We start from the raw sequence: 22,808 nt of genomic DNA, 5'->3' as shown, positions 1-22,808 counted from the left end.
TTCATTTTTGTGACTCACGCGGTCCTAAATCGTAACTCGGGTGTGACCAATCAGGGGCTATTCACGAGGTTTGATAAGGTATGTCTTATATATTTTCTCTCTCTATCTCTTATAAATAATAAAAATAGAGAGATGATAAAAGATATGTCTTGTCAATGTTCGTAAATAAGGAATGAGTCAGGTTCAACCTTAAGAAGATGATATTATCGAAACCATGAAATATTCACTTTTTTTATTAAGCTGACCAATGTTATTCTATTCCGTATCACATTTATTTCATTACAATAACATCTAAAGCGATAATGTCACTTTAACATATTTACCCGAGCAAATAAAATTCGAGTTTCTGTACCACACAGCGATTTCTAAGAGCTTCGTGTTTCTGAGAAATATAGGTGCAAGCGGAATGAAATATGAATATACGGAGAAAGCACAGGGCCTTTGTAGAACAACTTGAGCATCAAATCAGTACGTCCCGAATAGTTCAAACATCTAACTTGTTACAGAGATTGTGTTATATAGTAAATCTATTGGGTATTGCTATTATTTAATACTTATAGTTTTTCGCAAAAACAACGCGTTTCGCAGAAATGAGCCTCATTTCTATATTACAGATACCTTTGTTACAAATTGTGGTAACGGTTGTGAGTGCTGAATTAATAAGACAACAAACAACCGCCGTGTGGTTCCCGGCACTTATATAAAAAATAATAGGACCACTCCATCTCTTTCCCATGGATGTCGATTATCAAACTGATATAGGTATAATGCTGTCGTACAATGATAAATGACTTTGAATTTCAAATTTCGTAACTTATTTGCAGGCAAACTCATCCCTTGAGTTCATTCAAATGACGATAACTTTTTTAGTGAACCGATTTTGATGATACAAACTTCAAATGTTTTCTGAGTTAAAACAAAATTGGTAAAAGTTTTAAGTAAATCGGTTCAGTACTTTCGGAGATAAGCGTCATCATACATACAGACAGACAAAAAATTAAAAAAATTGTTGCTTTCTATTATTCATTCTAAGTGTATTATTCCCTCTCTCCATTTCAGTCAGAAATACTAAATGTACAGACAAAATATTTTTACTGTTTTATTATGTTCTTACGAAACTAAGTTAACGTAAATGGTAAACCGTTTTTTTTTATTTTGGCCTTAATAATGAGAAACAATATTTTTATTTAATACAGAATTTTTGGAATAGTTTCATAATATTGTGAATAACTACATTAAAAAATCATATTTAGACGTGATGAAAACTGATTTTCGAAGCAATATAATAATCATCAATACTTTATAACATACTCGTATTAAGATATGCTAATGACGTACACACATAATATGGCACACACATTATGTAATATAGTTTTAGTGTCACAAGCGAATTCATAAGTTTACACCCAAATAACTCATTCTGAATTATAAAATTACCAAAACCATTTAAATTCATGGTGCGAATTAGATTTGCGATTAAGTTATTTACACCAGGTCGGTATGAATGCAAATGTTAGTTTAATCTTAGAGTTAAGAAGCATCCTTTATAAATCATGACCGTTACGGTAATAGCACTTTATTATCTCGGCCTGTACACTGTTCCACTGTGAATTCCAGTACGAATTAGTATGCACTGTAGCTCTCGTTCCAGTAATCTAAAATAAAGTTATAGTTTGCAGTTACGCTGATACACCAACCAGAGAATTGTGTTTAAACGCTTAACATACATAAATGTGACCACGGCTGTTTCATAAAAGGATATCCATAGACGACATTTATTCACTTGCCACAATCCCTGCATACTTTTTTCTTAAGAACGCTGTATTTATCCATTTAACTTTATGACAGAACCATATAGAGCTGAACCCGCCATTTACATGGTTTTGTAATGAAAATGATGATTCGAATGTAATTATGCCAAAAAGTATAAGTAATAAAAATTGTGTCCTTATAAATAAAAAAAATATATATTATATAAATAAAAAAAAATGTGACGAAATAAATCACAGCATTTCGAATAGTTCCCTGTTGGGTCAGTGATTTTTCCGCTCCCTGCCGGTAACCACAAACCGCAAATTCGAAAAGTGAAGTAGGTATAGCCAAATGGCTCCACTGCATTTTAAAGATAAACCAGATTAAGCTATAAAGGAAAAATCTCCTTTTCTTCCCGTTCTCATGGAAATTTCGAAATATCTCTTTTAAAAGCTCCCCAACACTTTCCATGTAACAACGCAAAATTTTGACTTCTTAAATCCAGTAGTTTCTGCTGTGCGTTGTCTATGCGTTAGTCAGCCACTCATTCACTCCGTTAAGCAAATTTTTAAAACCCATTGGTATTGACGCACAATTGGATACTTACCTAATACATTTATTAGACCACGGAAGCTTTAAAAGTAGAAGATCATTAACGTCACCGTCACCGTCAAGAAGAAATACTTTATTTCTGAACTCAGTGATACAGTAGTGTATGTAAACGCATACATTAAATTACCGTAATAAGCTTTTTGCATGTTTTTACTATAAATTAAGACCATTTCTGACTGGAGGTTCGTCCCAATTGAGAAAACGTTTTCCTCGTCTTCAATCCATTAATTTCCCTTCCCAAATGAACATATTGAATCCACACGAATTCAGATATTTGTGCCCTTCCTCGAATAAACCGATCTTATAATACCTATCGTAATCCTATTATAATGCTTTAACGGTTATTAACTTATATCTATATATATAAAACTCTTCCGTTACTGAGTGACTGACTGACAGACAACGCACAGTCGAAACTACTGGTCGTAGACAGCTGAAATTTGGAATGTAGGTTCCTTGGGATATGTAGGGGAGCACTAAGAAAGGATTTTTGGAAATTCAACCCCCAAGGGGGGGAAAAGGGGTAAAAACGTTTCTATGAAAAATCTTATTCCTTGGGTTTATAAACTTGAAACTTGGCATGAACACGTACATAGGCAAGTAAATATGTTTGACATTATAAGTTTTTTCAAACTACCCTCCAATCGTGATTTAGGGGGTGCGATTGGGTGACTGATTTATTAACGCACAGCCGAAACCGCTCGGTATAGGAGTCTGAGATTTTGAACAGAGGTTCCTTTAGTAACATAAGTGAGCACTAAGAAGGGATTTTTGAAATGTCAACCCCCAAGGGGGGGAAACGGGATAAACTGAGCCGGGGCTGCGGGAAAGTTCTAACGAGATGCCGTGGCCCCGGAACGCAAAGGGCAACTGAAGGAACGAGGTGGGTTTTAGTCAGTAAAAGTCTGACACTCCCTTCCGTTCCACCCAGAGCAGGAGAGGTCATTTGATGATTTCCCATCCTTAAAAAAAAAGACTTTGTATGACAACTTTCAGTCGTCTCTTTAACATACATAATTATGTACATACATGCATAACATTAATAACATCACGCCTTTAAATCCCTATTTTGTGTTAACACTACCCATACAAACAGCTACGAAATTTGTCCGCATCCATTTTCACCTAAATTCTTAACGTTAATGAGATTTACTTTTTATTATCAGGTCAACCTAATAGCCTCACATGTACGTATAACTTCGTAAGAATTTTCTTTCAACTCCTAACCGTTGAGGAGTTGTACCTTCCATCATCAGCTCATTCACATGGGATGATGACTATCAGACGCAAATACTTAAACAGATCTATGAAATTGTCAAAAACGTAATTGCCTGTAAATTTGAGGTTTGCCCTTGATGTCCCTGGAATACCATCATCAGATCCTGACTAGGTAACAACGGGACCAACTTGAAAGTATACTCTACCGAACAAAGAGTTGTCTCGATGCTCGATAGATGGCGTTGGCATCGAGATAGATCGCGCTATGGTTTCGTTACCGTCATTTAGCTAGGTAGCGTAAAATATTCTAATTTAATTACACGTGGGCGAAGCCGCGGGCGGAAAGCTAGTTAATAATAAAGCACATAGCATGAACGTGCTCACATTTCCTGATTGTTAATTTGCAATTAAGTAAGTACCTATACCAAAAATATAAAACCTCCTTAAAACGATTTTCATGACACTTTGTGTGACTAATATAATTTAACATAAAAATACACGCTTCAAACAATTTGATCTCAATCACAATGTACCATAATTTTTGAATGAGTTTACATGAGTAAGCTGATTATTAATCAATTTTACAAATAAGTTAAGCAGATCCTGAAATACAAGCTCATTATATTGTTTTCATTATATTTATCAGTAATCGGGCTTTATAAAATTCGAACATTGTTTACAGCATTTTCACAAGTCGTTCTTTATTGAAATTGTACAATTAACTGGCTGAAATAAATGATTTAATTTTAAACTTGTTTATTCCGTATTTCGAAATCTTTCCATCCGTTCCGAAATATAAATAAAAATAAATATGAAAGAAATTTATTTTATGAAACTATCTACTTGACCAATTTTCAAATCTATACTAATATTATAAAGCTGAAGAGTTTGTTTGTTTGTTTGAACGCGCTAATCTCAGGAACTACTGGTACTAATTGAAAAAAATATTTAGCGTTGAATAGACTATTTATCGAGGAAGTCTTTAGGCTATATTACATCATGCCACAACTATAAGAAATAAAGAAATAATGGAAATTGTGAAAAAAACGGGGAAAATTATTCATCCTTGAGGGCTTCAATGATGCCCATAATAACTATTCCGCACGCAGTTGCGGGCACAGCTAGTAGGATTCAAAATAAATTTTACTTAATAAAATTTTATTTCTTTTCATCTATTTTTACATTTTGTGATATGTTTTTATTTTTTACAAAAAGAAATTAGTTTTTTTGATACAAAGATGAAGGTATACTTTTATTTGGCCTATTGTATAAAATTCAGGCTATTTTCATTAAATATTAGTGATTTGAAAATCAGTTCCGTGCTTCAGGATATAATCTAGCTAGATCTACAAGACGGGAAATTTATGAAAAGCTACGATGCCAATTCATATTAGACGGAAATACAGCAAATTAAGATGCTCCTCCATCGTGCTACCAAGGCTGGAAATGAAATGAAAGCAATAAAGGCCTTTTATAAGCTTTTATTCAACTTGCACCAAATTGTTAAATAAAATGTGTGTAACAGTCTATTTTTCTTTTTCGAGTGGAATTATTTTACTCAGTTTTTGAGAAGGAGAGAGCTGATATTTCATATTGATATTTCAGGTTTACATGACATTGCTTTTATGTCAAACATATCCTGATGATAGTCGATCCTGACTTTCACTTCTCTAAACTGAAATATATTAACGATCATTAATAAAACAAAATAAGATATACAGGGTCATAACAAGTTTTTATATAACGTATCTCTCATCTACATATCCAGAGAAGAAGCGTGCTTTAAAGTTGTGCATGGCATAATTATGGAATTGACAGGTTACCAGCGCCCATTGTCTCAAAGAAGAATCCCAAATTTAGATCGTATCTAAACAAAAGTAAAAAGACGTGATTAGTGTTGGCAAACTATCGACAGTTCACTTCGGATAACATCTTTAATATACACAGGCCTACTTATAGCGGCAATACTAGCGATAATACTGGTACTCAAAATTGGAACATCTGCTAATATTTTTTTTCTTTCACAGTTTGCGACCAGTTCGCGCGAGGCGTGATTGCCATGCTCGGCGCCGTCACGCCGGATTCGTTCGACACTCTCCACTCTTACACCAACACATTTCAGATGCCCTTCGTCACGCCCTGGTTCCCGGAGAAGGTACTGATACATATATATATTTTTTGTAATAAATAGTTTCCCTTAGGTCTACGTCCTTCTATGGTTCAGATAGAGGCTAGTGGAGGGAGAAAAGGAATGTCTTTGCCCAACAAAGGACACAAAATATGCTAGAAAAAAAATTACACAGATTGACAGCCCAAAATTATAATATCGGATTCTTACTCAAATAATCGCGTATGTAGAAAGGAAATGGATGAAAAAAGCTCAAGAGCGAAAAGTATGGCATGCTATGCTTGAGGCTTAACATTCAAGATTCGATGAAAACGGGCTGAAGAAAAAGTAGAAGACCCAGGATAATCATATAATGTTCTTTCTTCATCATGAGCAGGCCGAAGATCAGAACTCTGAACTCTCTGAGGAGGCAAGAATGGTATTTATAACATCAGCACTAGCCAAATCGTGTGCTTACTTCTTTACTCTCCTTAAAAATAAATAAGTAGGCATGGAGGTAAATTGTAAGTAGGTACATTACATACGGTTGCTTTGTTTTTAATGTAAATGTAATCTTTAATTAAAAAACATAAATAAAAAATTACGAGTAACATTTGTAAATCAAAAATAGCAAAAATCTTGTGCCTATAATGGAAATAAAATGGGAGACTACATTTCAGTGAGTGGTTGTTCGTTCATACCGCTCGAACGTCTTGAAATGACAAGAAGTCCTCGAAAACTAGGTCGCAGACTATTTCACACCGTTTGCGTCTTTATTTAAAAACTGACACATGATTAAGTTTTATTTTTTAAAGACTACAAAGATGGTCAAAATAAAACATTATACCAGTCTTACTTCCACCCGCGGCTTTGTAGCGTATGGTTTTACTAATGTTTAAGCTTAACTGATGTAAAGTTTCATAAAAATCCGTCTTGTAATTTTCTCATACAAGAGTAATTAACATACATCGTATAAAGTGTGACAATAATATTCTACAACACCCAGTCGGTTTCGCGTTAAAAAATCTCAATTCCATCAAACAGCATCATACGAATGTAGCATTTAACCCTTTTCAAACCTGTTGGCTCTGTTTATACCGTAAGGGACAAAGACTTCTTACATACATATAATCATGTATGTAAGAAAACAAAACCTGCATTATTCATCTGGGCGATACAACTCAGGTTAACAAAGTGGCATCAAAAAATAGAATACTCGCTGAAAATGTTCATGTGAAGCATAAAACAATTAATGGAAAAATCATTGGAGCGGACGCACCGTAGCCGACTGCGAAGAACTCCCGTCGTACCAATAACAGATGTTTCAACTATTTTTTTAACTTTTGGCGAACAAACTGTTTTTCAAATGAAATGGCTACCCACATATCTTTGTTGAGGTGGATGATTGAAGAATAATATTTTATTATTTTAAAACTTTACAATATTCAACATCCTTTTGGTATTTATTCTGGGTCACGTAGGTACCTTAGAAGGGAGCCTTGGATCCAGTTTCATGAATGTGCAGGTTTCCCCGCAATGTTATTTTTTCTCGACTAGCAATCAAACGTAACTCAGAAAAAATATACTCTGCGCTATTAATTATCAATATTAATGTTTTTTTTTATTGCTGACAGTAGATGATTTTTTTTATTTATTTATTATTCTTAGTAATATGTCCGCTTATTTTGCGATACAACCATAGAAATGGGAATAGTGCAGTCTATTAAATTATTTCAAATTCTATGAATAGAACAACATTCAGTACAGAAATTGTAGTTGATATGTATTTATTTATATATTATATATATTATAATCTAACAAGGTACAGCTGTGTGCAATTTATCCCATAAACATCTTAAAAAACAAACATTCGTTAAAAAGGAAAATTTTGAAAATACTGTGAAGCAGATTCCTGGACAAAAGCAAGTAATATATATACCTAGCATTCTTATAATATTAAGTAAGTAGTTATACAAAGGTAACTTGGGTGTTGCGTTGGCGTAGTCCCGGCTAATCTTCAGAACCAAGGAAGGATTTGTAACAATCTGCGTTCCTACAGGGAGGATTTACTTCCTGTGCAAAAAAGGTCCATATTTGTTTAAAGCCATACATATCTCTATCAAGTAAAAATATTTTTCTATCAAACTAGGTTACACGCAGATTTTTAATATTGATCACCATGCGTAACACGTTTAGGCTGGGCAATTTTAACGTGTTACTCCGCTGTTCGATTAAGGATAATTTTTTTACCAAATATCAAAGCCATTTTTTACATTATGTTCCTTTGTTTACTTTCCTTGTTATTTTCTCATTGTTTAAGGAAAAATAAAGGTTTTTTTAATGTATCATAAATTTTAATCGTCGCAGAGTTAAAAGTTTTTTCTATCTACATTAAATTAATAAATCGTACGTTTGTACGTAAATATAAACCTTTTTACCTCTTTTATGATAAAGTAAAAAAAAACATTTCAATAGACATAATAAAATTGTCTCAACTAAAGTTAAAATTAACAGACACAGAATATGCATAAAATCATAAAAGACCACGTTTAATTTTCTGAGACAATGACCAAGTCTTAATTAGGAAGTACTTACCGCATTTTTATTCTTTTATAAAAAGTAGAAAGTCAAGCGGTAGAAAATGTGGACAAAGGTCTGGAAACATCGAAAACGGAATTATCTTGGAAAGACCTGCAAACTTGACCTTTCACTGAAAGGGTTTGTTTGGAACAATTATACAAAGTACTGGTGGTGTAAATCCCTTTGAGACTTATTTAATAAAGTCATAAAATACAAATACAGCCTGACTTTCCAGAAAAGCAAGTTGATAAGTACGTGCACAAAGAGTGTTTATTTCCAAATAACCCTTAGAAGAAGTAAGAAAAAAAGAAATATTAAATATCTCAAACACATGCAAAACAATTAACTTAGTGATTATTTAATAAGGATACAAAATATGAGGAATTATTTTCTGCTGGAATGACAGAGTTGTTAAAAATGTTTGATATTTATTATAAAATCTTAACGTCATATTCATTACGTTTCATTTCCATAACAAGATAACTTACTTTTGGTTAACTCATATCTATATACTAGCGCTCCCACAACTTCACTTACAAGTCTTTTAAACTTCTGAAGATGTAGCCTATCTTCATACTGAACACTGGTACAATCAGTTTCTTATAAATAGAAACAAATTTTTGGGCTCTTTACATTTATTTATTCCTTTTCCCTTATATTAAATTATATTTATTCATATTTCTCTACTGCAGGTGATCCCGCCCTCATCAGGACTCATCGACTACGCAGTGAGCATGCGGCCTGACTATCACCGTGCGGTAATTGATACCATCACATACTATGGATGGAAAAACGTTATTTACATCTACGATTCTCATGATGGTACGTACTCATGCTTGCTTTCACATTTCCAAGGATTTACTTTTCTATGTTTTTTTTTCTCTTTCTTATCGTCGCGGTTTCCCGGTTGCACCCTCTTTGCACTTCAGATAAAATAAATCATAAATTGGTAAATTTACCCATTCAATTTAAATTCCACTCAGGAATATTCGCATACTTATGTATACAAGGGTTGCTTCCGAATTTTTTCCCTACTTTGAAATCGTTAAACCAATTTCATCCATCATTGCATCAAATGTAGCTAAGAACCATTTCGATCAATGAGCTTTTTATTTAAGAAAAGCATTTAAGTTGATTTCGTTTTTAACAGGCACATTAATGGAACAAAATATAATCAATGCTTAGCCTTTTCCATGTTAACATCTAATAAGGCTAAGTATTATAAATTATAATTATAGTGATATAACGTTCCCATTTTGGATTTAAGTGGCAGTCCCAGTTCTGAATGTGAAAGACCTACGTTAAACACCACTATTCGATCGTAGGTTAAAAAAAAGGTAAAATAATAAAATCAGAAAAAAATTGAGCTCAATTGTAGACGTCGTCAGTTTTCAAGAAGATAAACAATTACGCTAACTTATACTGCGGCAGACAATGGCGCTTGAGTTTTTTTTTCGCCACTTGTGCCGCAGGAACCATCAATCAAGCGATCAACTTTTTGTTCGCTTTCCTGTAAGAAGTTTACTTACGGTCAAACATATTGTGTTGTTTGGCGGTTGGTTACGGATATAAATTAACCAATCTGAGGAGCTGAGGTCCAGTTATTAGTAAATAATGTGTCTAGAAATGTGCATCAGACGTTTCTTTTCTTTTCATAAATAAAATAAGTTTTCCCAAAAATAAGCAAGATTCAATAAGTAAGGTTAAATAAATTTTGGTCAACCTTATGCATGCGTACCTACTTATAAGTTATCCGAAGTATTCAAAATAAACAAAATAATAAATATTAATTTCAAACCAACAAAAGCTTAAACAGGCACACCTAAATTTAACATTAATTTAAGAAGATGAAGACAAAACTTAAAATTAAAGTCAAGATCAACCTGCCAACAACGGCGAGGGTTTAACTCTAAAGTGCACGAGATTTTACTGCGAGAAAATTTAGCGCTCGGTCCGCGTTTGTTCAGTATCCTGATTCGTGACGTCCCAATTTCCTACGAGCCTTTAAACGCGAATCATGGCGCAGTTTAATATCACATAATATTCAAACTGCTCGTACGATTTTTTTACTGTATTAAACGATTACTTACCTTTGTCAATGAATAGCATGTGGTTGCCGGCACGTTAGAATAGGACCTCTCCATATTTTTCCCATTGATGTCATAAAAAGCGAAAAAGAGACAGGCTAATAAACTTGAGTTTCTTCTTGTTGGCGATCGGCTAGCTACCATTAAAATCTTAATTCCATCATAAGCCGAACAGCTGAACGTGGCCTTTCAGTTTTTTCAAAACTGTTGGCCATGTTCTGTTAACCCCGTAAGGGATATAGACATGATTATAAATATGTGTGTATATATGTATGAATAGCAATTAAACTTTAGCACGGAAGTTTGCTCGACAAATCGATTGCTATTTATTTAGTACCTAATACTATTTCTATGCTATCGACTTAGGTAGGTACCTATTAAATAATTGAAAAATGTTTCTAAAAATTACGAAGGTAGTGCATAAAATATTAACATACTTAAGTTTAATATTGAACACCTTGCCTTTATATACTTATTATTTAAAGAAAATAAACAAAACTATACCATAACTTTGGAAACATTACAGTGCAAACCCAAAATTGATACTAAGTTACTTTGAAATATAAAATACAAACAACATACATAATTTGCAGCATTTAAATTTAGCAGATATATTTTTCCCTTCATTATTATTCCTCAGTGAGAAAAGTATTAAAGCGGGTAAATGTTACGCCTTTATTTCTGAGGCAAAACGAAGGCGAGTTTTTAAAATGCCGTCGTCTGGAATGTTAATTCTGTACAATATTTTCAACTACCTTCAGCCGTTTTATGTCCGAACGGAAAATTTGTTGTGTATTTTGGGATTTTATCAAAACCGGGCGCACGATTTTAGGATGCCTTGTAAAGGAAAACGAAACTTATATTGATTGCACTAATTTTCTCAGAATTAAAACTTCATAGAATTACAGTATTGAATCTTCTTTATCACTTTATGTCTCCATTGCCCAGAACGTAAACCTAGATTTTATAATTTTTGAGATTACTACCTAATGATAAAAAAATCATGGTTACAAATTTTATAAAATAAAGGATATTTAAAGATGATAATTTGGTTAAATCAAAATCACCAACAGAGCTTACCCTTACATATATAAAAAAAATACTATTGAATCAAATTAATAATTCGAACTCCATATTCTTAAAAGCAAATTAGCTCACATATAATTCATTTTGTGGTTGAAAATACGCGTGAAATGAAAACGTATAGAACGATATGAGAATACCAACCCAGTAATGTACCGAGCTTACTATAATGAGCATATTTGGTATTCACGTCGTGTAATTCTGATTGAACGCTGTGCTGACGAGTGGTGCATGATGTTTACAATGTAAACGCCAAATGAACGTATAAATAAGATGTTTCCGTTAGTCATAATTTCCGTACATAATAAATCATTATCATGATATGTGTGTGTGTGAAGATTTCCTTGTGTGCATTAGTTTGTATTGTATTTTAGTAGACAATCCATTTGTAATGTATATAGACAATTTATTTGTAATGTATTTTAGTAGACAATCCTCAAATAAATTTAAGATTCACACGGCTAATTAAACTTAGTTATCAATTTTTCACTTTAGTGTTTTGGTGAAATTAATGTTTTGCTTGGTGCTTTTAGCGAGCTGAAAATTTATGGGGATAATAGTAATTAAGTGAGTTAAAACTGAAAGTGAGAATTGGGTTTAGGATCATTAACTTCGTTAATAAATAAAAAAGAATATTTTTACATTTTCACAGCAACGAATGTTATTTTAGAGTTACCAATAGATATAAGACAGCGCTTGCTGGAAAAAAAATGTTACGAGTATTCAATTTATTTCGCCCCGGAATTCATAGAAACGTTAGTATTTTGAAACGTAGTTTCTTTTTAGTTTTGTTTTAATATGTTTTTTGTTTTGTTTTCACATGAAAAACTCTGTGTATAGAGCTATTTTTCCACCTGAATATAAAAAAATACGTTGTACTCGTATTTATTTGTAGTTTTACTTGATTGTGACTTTTTACAGTTAATTTATAAGTATTTCGGGAAATGATATAACATTTCAACTACACTCAATATGAAAACAAAAGGAAATTTAAAAAAAAACAGAGGCAAAGTTTTGTTTTTGTTGTGATTTCTAAATTATTCAGTCATTTCTTTAGGATACCATAACATGAAGCGAAATGGGAAATTTTAATTGAATTAGTTATAACTTATCTATTTATTTAATAAAAATACCATAAAAGGATAGAACCTTAACTACTTTGGTTATCCCAGGTAGGGCCGTCGGAGGAGACGTGAAATTCATTTCGTGTCACAGCCACCTTCAACGAGAAAGCACTTTGCCAACCGTAAAAACCATTTACATATAAAACACGTGAAATAGAAACTTACTTTCCCCTATATTCAATACTGACATGTCTTACCTACTTTCCCACATGTATTCATTCAATATTTTTATCTTCGTATATTTTTAAAAGTAATTTTATATTGCTTCTGTTATTATAATTTAAATTGTAATTATTATTAATTATTTTGAAATTTGTTGTTAAGTCTAATTTTTTTCTTAGCGATATGTACTGTAGGTTTGTGTATAAATAAACATTTGACAATTCATAACTGAGACGCACAAAAATATTAACTCTTTTGCTAAAAATAAATACGCTTTTTACTTGCTTTCGTTAATACAACTCATCTCAAAGAGACAAGAATAACTATATTTGTGTAAATGTAAAACCTATAAGAACTTCAAACCCGCTTCTACTTAATCAGGGATAGTTTTTTTTAAACACTTAAATATCTTATCAAAGTTTAATGAAGATAACATTAAAAAACTCGCCCGTATTCTGGCGGAAAATAAAAATAATAAAAACTTCATAAAAACTAAGTACAGATGCCTGGCTCGATGCAGATGCGGCTCTAAGGTGGTTGTAAAAAGACATTGGAAAAATAAAAGCAGTTCAAGTGCATTTTCTATGGAAAGATTGGGTATGGATTTAGTTTTTGAGTGACAGTATAATGTTGAAACGTCGACAATAGGAAGGTATGTGCGCAGTGAATCTGCATAATTAACAATATATCTTAAAAATGTATAGAATAAAATTAAATTAAAACCCACTAATTCCCGTTCCCATGGGAATTTCGGAAAATCCTTCCTAGTTATACGCTTCATCACCCAAAGAACCTAAATGCCAAATTTTAACAATCTAGACATAGCGGTATATTAAGGCTACAATAAAAGAAAAAAATTAGTTTGTCTAACATTATGTTGGTTATTCTTTCACGCAAAATGTACTGAATAATTTTGGTGAAACTTTACAGTAACTTCATAATAACACATTTTCCTATACAAGACCTACGCTACAGGCGGACGACATCATATTTAAAGTAAAAAAAGATAGGTAACATGAAGAATTATAGATAAAATAGTATTTGTGTAACGATACAATTATAAATTTATTGCAAAATCAAAATCCAATGGCTATCACCACTAAATAACATACACTTTCTTTTTATTAATCTATAAAAACTAATATCAAACATATAGCTATTATAATTAATAAATATATTATAATAATGACGGCCTCTGTGGCGCAGCGGTAGTGCGCTTGTCTGTGTCACCGGAGGTCCCGGGTTCGAATCCCGGACAGGGCATGATGAGAAACGAACTTTCTCTGATTGGCCTGGGTCTTGGATATTTTTCTATATAAGTATTTATGATAAAATATAGTATCGTTGAGTTAGTATCTCGTAACACAAGTCTCGATCTTACTTCGAGGCTAACTCAATCTGTGTAATTTGTCCCGTATATAAAAAAAATAAAAAAAAAACATATAATATATGTAACGTTATCCGAATCATTTTACTGACCAGTCTGCCAGTTCTTCATACACACTCATGACGCGTAAAATACTTGTTTGCAAATATTTTTCCAATCCTACAGTGTAGGTAAAATACAATACATACATAATATAATCACATGTTTATACCTTACGGGGTAGATAAAGCCAACAGTCTCGCAAAAACTGGAAGGCCGCGGCTGTATGGCTTGATGATAATATTGAGATTCAAATTGCGACAAGTTGCTAGCCTACAAGAAGAATCCCAGGTTTATTAGATTATCCCTTAGTTGTCTTTTACGTCATCCGTGGGAAAGAGATGTTCTTATTCTAAAGTATTGAAAACCACACGGCACAATGTGTATAATACAAATAAAAGCAAATTATGTCCATAAGATGCAAGATATCAGAGGAACGAAAATAAAGTGGATATCAGAGCGAACACAGATCGCCCGATACCCTAGTACCCTCTTCACTGGATCTGTCACATCAAAGTCTATCGAAACGGGACACTAATTTGAATACGCACTCTTGTTATTGAACCCAAAATTAAAATGTATCTCGGTTTCTTCTAGTTCTTTTACATTTTCGGATCATTAGTGACATTTAATAACCCTATTGTGTATGTAGGTAGGTACATAGTTTCGAGAATTTGTAGTAATCTGAGGATTATACTGATAATTGAGCCAACAAGCTGAACGTGGCATTCCAGTCTTGTGTGGATCTGTTTACTTCGTAAATAATAAAGACGTGATATTATGTTTTTACTATGAATGGATGTATCACATTACTCGTATTATCAGCAGATCAAGTTTGAAATTTTAAACCAAAACTTTAAAATTTAATCCGCATTCTATAAAAGTAATTTGCTAATTATTATTTATTGCAGTGTAAAGTTTTGCAGACAATTATAAAACCACAGAGTTGAAATGGAATTAACTGAAAAATTAACTAAATTGTTAATTAACTGAAAATAATTATTTGTTCATTGTAATTATTATGAATTAATAAAAAGCATTTAAAATGTTTTTAATTTACTGTTACTTGTTCAGCGATTAAACGCATTTGAATTATAAATGTCTTATTCTATCTACATTACCTATTCGCTTTTCTATCAGTTATTGTTGGGAGATAAGTTTTACGAAAATCCATCGAAACACCTGGACCGAGCTTTATAAGCCAAACTATAGCACTCCTCTTTTTATCAAAAGAAAAATAGCTCTGCAAACAGCGCGGTGCGGCGCTTGGCGCCTGTTTCTCGCGAAGTGTCTAAGTTTAACTTTTTCATTTCTAGCCAAAGTGTGATTGAGTCGAGCCGGTATGCGCCACTTGAAAGATGTTTCGTTCGCAGCGAAAAACCAAGATCCAAATATTTTCATACCAAGAGGACTTTCTATCAATTTCGTAAATTCACTTTATTCGAGAATAGCTCACTCCGCGTTTAAAAATTTATATTAAAAACGTTTGCAATACGAATAAGCGATAGAATAATCCAAGGTATTTGTGACGTAAAACGTTCGTTTGATTTTAATACGGCCTGCCATTTCGCAAGATCATCGTTCACTGAGGTCATCATTATCGGCGTCGATTACAGTTCCCTGCTGAATATCAGTCGTTAGCAGTTTTAAATTTCTCTCTATTCAGAGCACGACCACCCTTGCATTCAATTTTGTCAACAATTTTTCTACACAAAGAAGTCTGTTTATATATAACTTACGAGAACTTGTTTGAACAGGTCTCCTTTTGATATCACATTTGTCCCTTTAATCTCAAAGTTTAATACGATCTGTGTTGACCTTACTATTCCTACCACACATTTTCCTGATATTTCACAGGCACCGAATAATTAATATTGACTAGAAATATCAAAGGAGCTCACAGAAGAGCGGATTTAATTACTGTCTTTGTTCTAGAATATTATAATTAAGTGAATCACATTCAGTCATTTGCGGTACACAAATGCAAAATAGCAGGGCATGGACGAAACAATGCTAGGTCGGTATACTTATACTTAACATAGCTTTGGTTTACGGTAGAACGTGCGCTTTTAAATTAAAAGAGCGTCTTATTATTATTATGGAATACCATTTTAAATACAATTTACTTGGAAAATTGTGTTGTATTCGTAAATCGTACTACCAATTCAGTACAGACAGAAAAAGAAATCGAAGATTGATTATAATTAAGTAGGTATTATTTTTTAATATTTAATGTATAGTTATACCTAGTCCGTCGGCTGTATTATTTCGCGCAGATTGAGTCGAACAGCTGATTGTGGTCTTTCGGTCTTTTTAAGACTTTTGGCTCGGTCCTCCTTGCAAGGAATATAGACGTGACTTGACTTCGCATTCTTCTTTAGGCTAATAACCTGTCACAGTCTTAATTCCACGGTAGCCCTTCAAGTCTTGAGACTGCTGGCTTGCTATACCTCATAAGTGAAAAAATACATGATACACACATATTATATGTACATATCCATACTAATTTTATAAGAGAAAAGTTTTGTATTGTTGATTATAATTGATTTTGCACAGAGATAAGATCCCCAAGACTAAAATAGGCTACTTTTGAAATTCCCACGGGAATGCAAAAAACGGGAATTTAAGTTCAAAGCGGACGGAAGTGCAGTTAACAGCCGCCTACATAATGTGTATGTGTATATTGTTCACTATAGTAATAACAACATTGAACTTAGCACATACTCTGCAAATATTAGGCACTCTAAGTGGGAAGGCAATAACGGAATAGCGCTATCGCGATGACTTCTTGTCTATTTCTCGAATGCCTTTTGCATTCTAATGGGTGTTCTTCGCTGCCTCGGTTCTTACTTACCCCCTTTGTTAAAACGCAAACCTCGTTTTGATGAGAGGGCTAAAGGTTTCAATGTTAATATCTCGAGAAATTTTAAACACAAATTAATTAGAGCTCGTTCGAGTTGAAATCAAAAGTACTTAACCAGTGCTTTAATTATTGACAAAACGATTGATGTTTAATATTATATTGTAAGCTTGTATTATTTTTGTTTTACTTGTATAGTAAAGCATTGAATGGTTAACTTTAAACCTTGGAAACATTTCAAAAATACATAATGGTGAGAAAGAGCTATAAAATTACAGACAAATATACAACAAACAAAAATAAGAATTTTTGTGTAAAATCGTGTTTTTGTTTTTCTTTATCAACCGAGTTTATATTTTCAATACTAATTTTGACAAACTTTAACTACAATAGAGCTGAGTCACTAATAGTTTCAGCTACAACGTCAAACAATAAAATTCCGAATCATCACTATAAATTACTAACGGTTCAAAACTTGAGAATATGACACCAAATAGACGTGCGCGAATCTCCCTAATCGCCAAACTTGATACACGCAACAATGGTTCACCCATTGTGGCAACATCCTGTATTGTGGGAACAGAATAGGATGGATTTACGGAACCTACGAATAAAACAAGCCGAGATCTCGAGTCAGCCAAGTAAATGCCTTTGTAATCACACTGCAACAGCCAAATGTGAAAGAAGGTTCACAATTTGGATAACATTTTCTACATACGTAATGTGCAATTTTCCTTGTGCTCTTTACGTAATTTTCTACTAAGTAGTTAATTTACTTATGTAGAAACAAAAATAAATTTAAGCTAAAATAAATACCATCAATAAAGATATCTAAAAATGGCCGTCGCGGCATGGTACCAAAGATGGCGGCAGCGTTTCCTCGCTGTATTGCTATGCTGGTAAGTACATGGCGTTATTTAATAATTGAACATAGGTTATTTTAATATTAAAATCATAAAGGTGTGAAACTGTGGTGGGCGTAATAATTTAAAATTATCTATGGTGCCCATTATGTTGAATAATTATACCAAGTAATAAGAAATCGAAGCTGTATTTTTATAAATTACAAAATACTTTTATAAATATATTTAAATTTAATTAGCATATCTTTCAACTTTATAATACCAACGTTTTAAAACAAAACTAGAAAAATAATTTGATTTTCAAACATCTAGTTTCAAATAGTATTTTCTTAGAAAAATTTATGCATTGCATTTCCAGTATAAGTCAGTGGTCCTGGAGGTAGGAACGGTTTTATCGACTTCCAATTTATTCAGCGAATTTAATGTATAAAACCCGGGTGTTCCGTTTCTAACCGCTTCGCCGGGGATTCTGCTATAATGAATTTTATTACTACAGCGCAAAGTTATGCCGCTCAATTTAATTTCATATAATAATGATCTGTGGAAAGTGTTAACGGTTGACCGAAGGCTTCAAATTTCATTACGGAGGTACTTCCTGTCGCTATAAAATTTTGTTGGTATTTAAACTTCTTTTAACCTTAATTTTACAATCCAAATTTCCTCGAAAAAGGAACACTTCCGTTGGAATGTAGCAGGATTTATTATTAGCTAATTATAGTGTTTTATATTGCTAATTATATAGGCAATTGGAATGAGTAAAAAGTAATCACTTGTTCATATTGAACACTTATATACATATATCTTTTGGTTAATTCCTACAGCTGATTGAGCAGAAACCAATTGCTTAAGCCAACTCTAGCTAAACCATGCGACAAAACAATGCACACACGTGTTTTGGGATATCATCAGAAAATTTATGTTACAGTAATGGTTAATCTTACCGACTTACGTACGACTTTTACACGTATCCTATTCATAATAAATTATTCAATTGCCATGGATATTAGAATAATACGTTGCACTAGTAACTAAAACCTACCTCAATTTATTCAGATTATTTTATGACATTTTATTATATAATACTTTAATATTATTCCGATTTATGAGATATGACGCCAAACGAAGCGAACTTTTACCGAAAATTGTACATTGGTATCGTTAGTTCATCTCTGTTTTTTAAAATTGTCGATCATGGAAATAGTATCTTTCAAACCGACTGTATTCAGTTTCCTGGCCTTTGATAAGACCACAGCTTAATGCGGTTTTGTGGTGTCATCTCACAGCGAGCGTCAATTACAACCGTTAGTCTATACTTAGTTCGATAGCGTTGAGAAACTAGTCGACGAGCCGTGAAAACCGCAAGTAAAGCTGGCGATGCTACACTCGGATGGGGGATTTTTGACCCGCGACTCAAATAGAGAGTAATAATAAATAGAAATAAGGAGGGTATAATATGTTTAGTGTACTGTTTATTTTTGCAATTTGCGCAGTTTTTAGACAGAGCATAAACTCAAGAGAGTCCTTAGTTCCTCACATAAATGTAAAAGGATTTAGAAAAAGAAAAAAATACATAAAATGACAGAGCTAATTTGAAAGAGTAAAGAACTATAACTGCACCGAATATTTTGACGAATCGTGTTGCTTAACACATTCGCAATTATATTTTTTTGATTTGATGATTTACACTTTGACAAAGTTAAGAAATGAAAAATTTAAATTATATAATATTTGCATATTTTACATGTACATTCCCTGTATGATGTTATCTTAAAGCAGAGAGCAAAGAAAAATTACATTTGAATACATTACGAAAGCATCTTCGACACACTTGTAAATTCTCAGGATCATCAAATTAATAACATTGGAATCACATTACTTCCTGAAATCACATTAATAAACTCGCCCTTAAGTCTCCTAGGCATCATTAAATGACCAGCTGGGTTCGTTGGATTAACGTGTCATTCAAAGGAATAAGGTTACGAGGGTCTGAGATTGTCCCCGAAAGACATTTATTCACTTGGTACTTCTATATTATGTAATAAACCTTTGTAAGAATCGCTTTCTAATATATTTACATTGCTGCCTAGGTTCTATGTAGTTCTTGTACAGCTTTAAGAACGTATTATATTTTTATTTTCAAAAAGTAGAGTTTTATTTTGCATAATATTTTTAACGATTTATAGGAAGGAACCTTGTTATAAAATACCTATAGCTTCTGCAAGTTTTGTCTGTTAAAGTTTTCACGCGAATATAACCCCAGGCGAAAGTTAGTACGGAAATAAAAATTAATAATATGTTTTCTATATTAAAGGGTATGTGGAGAGGATGAATGAAAGCAGGTTGACTAAGCGGATATACAAGGAGAGTGTGGAGTGAAACGTCGGAGTGGGAAGACCTAGACGAACGTACCTTGATCAAATTAAGGCCGTCCTGGTAAAGGGTCAGGTCAAAAGTACCCGAAACCGCTGAGCTTGCATGAAGAGAGTTATGAATGTGGATGAAGCGAAGGAAGTATGCAGAGATCGTGGCAAGTGGAAAGAGGTAATCTCTGCCTACCCCTCCGGGAAAGAGGCGTGATTTTATGTATGTATGTATGTTTCTATATTAAATAAACACTTGGTAAAACATAGGTATTATTATTAACTTATACTATATAACTTCAAATTTACATAGGTATATTACCTATGTAAAATTATGTATGGTAAATTTTCATTACACAGTTTTAATTTACCAAGTGTAGGGTTGTAATGTTATAGATAATACAAGACTCATGTTTCATTCATAAAGGGGTTAGCGATAACAATATTCCTATTTTCGTAAATTTTAGGAAAGGGAATTCGTTACGTGATAAGATTAAGGGATTAGTGCAAATGCTTTCAAAGTTACCGTGTTGGGTACCCACTTTTAGACGTAAAGAAGAAGCATCATTAAAGTACTGTCGGCAACGTAAACTTTAAAATACGTCATTAATTTTATAACATAAGGATAAATATATCAAAAAAAAGACACTGATGGAGCTAACCATAAAATAAGCTCGATATTTTTTATAGGATGTTAATTTAGCTACACAATTTCTTCTTGTCTTCTAAATATATAAAAAAGACACTGATTGACATATCAATGCACAGCCCAATCCATGTAGCATTATACGAGTAGCATGTATTTTCCTTTTATGAACTAGTGGTGCACTAACAGGGGATTTCCCGAAACACACGCGGTTACTTTTTACGTTTAACATGGCCTTACCAAACACGAGCCAGAGTTTGAAGCAAACATACTTTTTACAATGAAAAATGTTTTTGCCAATAGAATTTATATTAAAATTAAATAACTAATTAATAGGCCTCTTGCAGAAAAGGGCTCATGTGTCTGTAGGCAACTGTACAATAAAATTATAATTCATTGTTGTTATTTAGCTACTAAATGTTCCTGTTTTGTAAACTTTTTGACAAAACATGTTGTGCATACCTTTATGTAAACACTTTGTTAATCAAATTTTAATTACATTGAAATGTTGTTGTGAACTGTGATATATTTTAAAAGTAAATCCTTAAATATGAAATATTAGGTATACATTATTATCAACTGTTTTTTTTGTTTGATGATCAAAAGTCTTACAACTGCGCGCCTTAGTATCCGACGTTTTTGCTTTTCTATATCATAATGTTATGGAAAATGGATGTGTTTTTGTTTTCGTTGACTTATTAGAATGTAACTGCATGTCCCAATAGTAAGTACTAATTACCTTTTTGCGTTACATTAATCTCATTCACTTATTCCAAAATATGTTTTTTTTTCAGACAATTTCTTAAGTTCCTGCTTTCCGTCGATAAGTAATGTATTCTTTTCATTGCATAGTTCCAACATCACTAGCGAAATATACCTATATCTATAGGTAATTGTTTACGCCACGGAAGAATCGTCTTTGACAAATTTTCACCCCACCCAGTCACGAGCGGGTAGCAATTGACTTGTTGGCCGTTGAGGCTCTATTCATCTCGCACAATATAAGAAAAGACGTAATGATGACTGTAGAAATCACGTCCAACTAGCAACAAGGCCGGAATTCCGCCGACTTGCCTCCCCGCTCTGCAGTAGATAATTTTCTTTACAAAAAGAAATGGTCTTCTTGCCTTACGTTTTGAACAAAATTTTTAGTTTATCGCGACAGTTTTTTCTGTTGAATGAGTGTTAACGAATATTATTATTATTACTCTCTAATTGGTTTTCTATTGCATGTGGTATGATTGAAAACTTTACTTGTATATTTTGTATAAACACCTTGATCTTTAAAAGCAAAAGCTGGTAATGCAATAGATGAAATAAAGACCATTTTTAACGTACTCGGCAACTTTTCTTTGACTAGATATTAAATCTTATCTCATAAATACATGTTGGTAAAAATAAATAAAAATACCGTTCGAGTTCCCAAAAAGGCAGCCTGTCCATAAAAAATCAACAAGTTGAATCTCTTGGGACTTTCAGTATACTAAGTACCTATCAAAATATCTTCTAAGCTTGCCAATCGTTTCTGTGCTGGACTTTTAAAGATAAAGACAAACTTTTCGATTCGAATTTGGCAGATGCTACAAAAAGACCTTTGAAAAGTTAGTGTACGATGGAGCAACTACTCGGGAGCTAACTCCAAACATCTAAAGACTTTAGTAGAATGAATCTACTTCTTTAAATTTACAAGAACGACTGTCGCTAATGTTATCGTATCTAACTTCTGAATTACAATTATTTTAAATCTGAATTTATAACAGAAGTTTTTAGCTATAATAAGGCAAACTAAGTACATACATACATACATAAAATCACGCCTCTTTCCCGGAGGGGTAGGCAGAGACTAGGTACCTCTTTCCACTTGCCACGATCTCTGCATACTTCCTTCGCTTCATAATTTTCGGGTACTAAGTATATTGTAATCTATT

At 32.9% G+C, this 22,808-nt stretch overlaps 1 protein-coding gene across 1 annotated transcript in view; it reads left to right on the top strand.

Annotated features, from left to right (window-relative positions):
* The window catches only part of LOC106133838 (glutamate receptor 1-like), a 72,533-nt gene that overhangs the window by 25,260 nt on the left and 24,465 nt on the right, over nt 1-22,808 (top strand). The window contains exons 2-3 of the mRNA XM_060953808.1: nt 5,610-5,737; nt 8,962-9,091. Of these exons, the coding sequence (XP_060809791.1) occupies nt 5,610-5,737; nt 8,962-9,091 (258 nt within the window). The remainder of the gene's footprint in view (nt 1-5,609; nt 5,738-8,961; nt 9,092-22,808) is intronic.

Source organism: Amyelois transitella, chromosome Z (assembly GCF_032362555.1).
Source record: "Amyelois transitella isolate CPQ chromosome Z, ilAmyTran1.1, whole genome shotgun sequence".
Lineage (NCBI taxonomy): Eukaryota > Metazoa > Arthropoda > Insecta > Lepidoptera > Pyralidae > Amyelois > Amyelois transitella.
The sequence above is the reverse complement of the archived record's forward strand: the minus strand, read 5'-3'. Positions and strand labels throughout refer to the sequence as shown.